This window comes from Myotis davidii, unplaced genomic scaffold (genome assembly GCF_000327345.1).
Source record: "Myotis davidii unplaced genomic scaffold, ASM32734v1 scaffold500, whole genome shotgun sequence".
Lineage (NCBI taxonomy): Eukaryota > Metazoa > Chordata > Mammalia > Chiroptera > Vespertilionidae > Myotis > Myotis davidii.
In genome coordinates, this window is record NW_006293949.1 from 326,967 (window position 1) to 329,119 (window position 2,153).

The 2,153-nt window shown below is 38.4% G+C and overlaps 1 protein-coding gene across 1 annotated transcript; it reads left to right on the forward strand.

Annotated features, from left to right (window-relative positions):
* Positions 1 to 536: 536 nt before the first annotated feature.
* LOC102763030 (60S ribosomal protein L28) lies at positions 537 to 853 on the forward strand. Its single transcript, XM_006767819.2, has one exon. The coding sequence runs from the start codon at positions 575 to 577 to the stop codon at positions 851 to 853; it is 279 nt and encodes a 92-aa protein (XP_006767882.1). The 5' UTR covers positions 537 to 574.
* Positions 854 to 2,153: the final 1,300 nt, after the last annotated feature.

A 2,153-nucleotide genomic window follows, 5' to 3' on the forward strand; every position in this document is an offset into this window, starting at 1 on the left:
AGTATCATATAGAATAGTTTCACTGTCCTAAAATATTCTGTGATACATATGTTCATCCCTCCCTCCCCCTAGAAACCACTGACATTTTCACTGTTTTCATATTTTTGCCTTTTCCAGAAATCATACAGTATATAACATTTTCAGATTGGCTACTCTCACTAAGTATATGCACTTAAGGTTACTCCATGTTTTTTCATGGCTGAATAGCTCATTTCTTTTTAATACGGATTACATACAAATTTGATGCATAAAATGTTATTGTGTGCTTTAATGAAAGTTTTAAAAAATGAATACCATAGGGAAACCACTACCCAGCTAAAAAAAAAAAAAAAAAAAAAAAAAAGAAGATTGACAGCACTCTCAGTGGTCACACATGACAAAGAATACACACTTCAGAGAATTACTACAGAAGTCATGAAACAAAGAACAGCAACAATAATAAAAACAGAGAAACAAAACAAAACATAAAGCACCCTTGGCATAAGAGAGAATCTAATTTCTAGTTACCACATTATATTATAGAAAAATAGGCCTCTTTCCGTCTCCGGCTGCCGCAGCGTGAGGAGCTGCCGCCATGTCTGCCCATCTGCAATGGATGATCGTGCGGAACTGCTCCAGCTTCCTGATCAAGAGGAACAAGCAGACCTACAGCACCGAACCCAATAACCTGAAGGCCCGCAACTCCTTCCGCTACAACGGGCTGATTCACCGCAAGACGGTGGGCGTGGAGCCGGCGCCCGACGGCAAAGGGGTGGTGGTCATCATGAAGCGGAGATCCGGCCAGCGGAAGCCCGCCACCTCCTACGTGCGCAAAAAAAAAAAAAAATATCCAGTTTTCAAAAAAAATTTGTGACATGCAAAGAAACAAGAACAACTGTCCCTGAGAAAGACCAAGCTTTGCAATTACTAGACAAAAACTTTAAATGAGATGTTTTAAATATGCTCAAATAAAGGAACCCAAGTTAACAGGTCTAAAACAAAGTATGAAAATGATATTTTACCAAGTAGTGATTAATAATAAAGAGATAGAAATTATAAAATAAATGAAATCGAATTTATGGAGTTGAAAAGTAGAATAATTGAAATGAAAAATTCACTACAGGGATTTAACAAAAAATTGAGCAAGCAGAAGAAAGAATCAATGAACTTGAAAATAGGTCAGTTGAGAGTTTTTTAACCTGAGAAGCAGAAAGAAAGAACCCCCCCACTAGATCCTCAGAGACCTGTTGGACACAACAGGCATAGGCACAATGGGAGATTCAGAAGGAAAAGAGAGAAAGAATGGAACAAAGAGTATATCTGAAGAAATAATGTCAGGCCCAGCTGGCTTGGCTTGAGCGTCAACCTATGAACCAGGAGGTCACAGTTTGATTCCCAGCCAGGGTATATGCCTGGATTATGGGCTTGATCCCCAATGTGGGGTGTGCAGGAGGCAGCCAATCAATGATTCTCTCTCCCCTTCCCTTCCTCTCTGAAATCAATAATATTTTTAAAAGAAATAATGTCAGAAAGCTTCCCAAATTTTACATATGTAAAAAAGAAAGCATGAACCTACACATCCAAGAAACTAAAAAAACAGCCAAGTACGACGTTATAAGATCCACACCTAGACAAATCATAATCAAACTGTCAAAAGACAAAGGAAAAGAGGTCACCTTGAAAGCAGCAAGACAGAAGTGACTCATTAAATATAAGGGTTGCTCAACAAGATTAACAGCTAATTTCTTTTTTTTTTAAATTTAAATCTTTATTGTTCAGATTATTACATTTGTTCCTCTTTTTTCCCCCATACTCCCCTCCTCTCAGTTCCCACCCCACCCTCTGCCCTCACTCCCCACCCACTGTCCTCATCCATAGGTGCACGATTTTTGTCCAGTCTCTTCTCGCATCCCCCACACCCCTTTCCCCCCCCAGAATAGTCAGTCCATTCCCTTTCTATGTCCCTGATTCTATTCTATTCACCAGATTATTTTGTTCATCAGATTTTTTTATTCACTTGATGTTTAGATTCACATATTGTTAGATATGTATTTGTTGTCACTTTGTTCAGAATTTTTATCTTTACCCTTTTCTTCTTCTTCCTCTTCTTAAAGAATACCCTTCAGCAATTTATATAATACTGGTTTGGCAGTAATGAACTCCTTTAGCTTTTC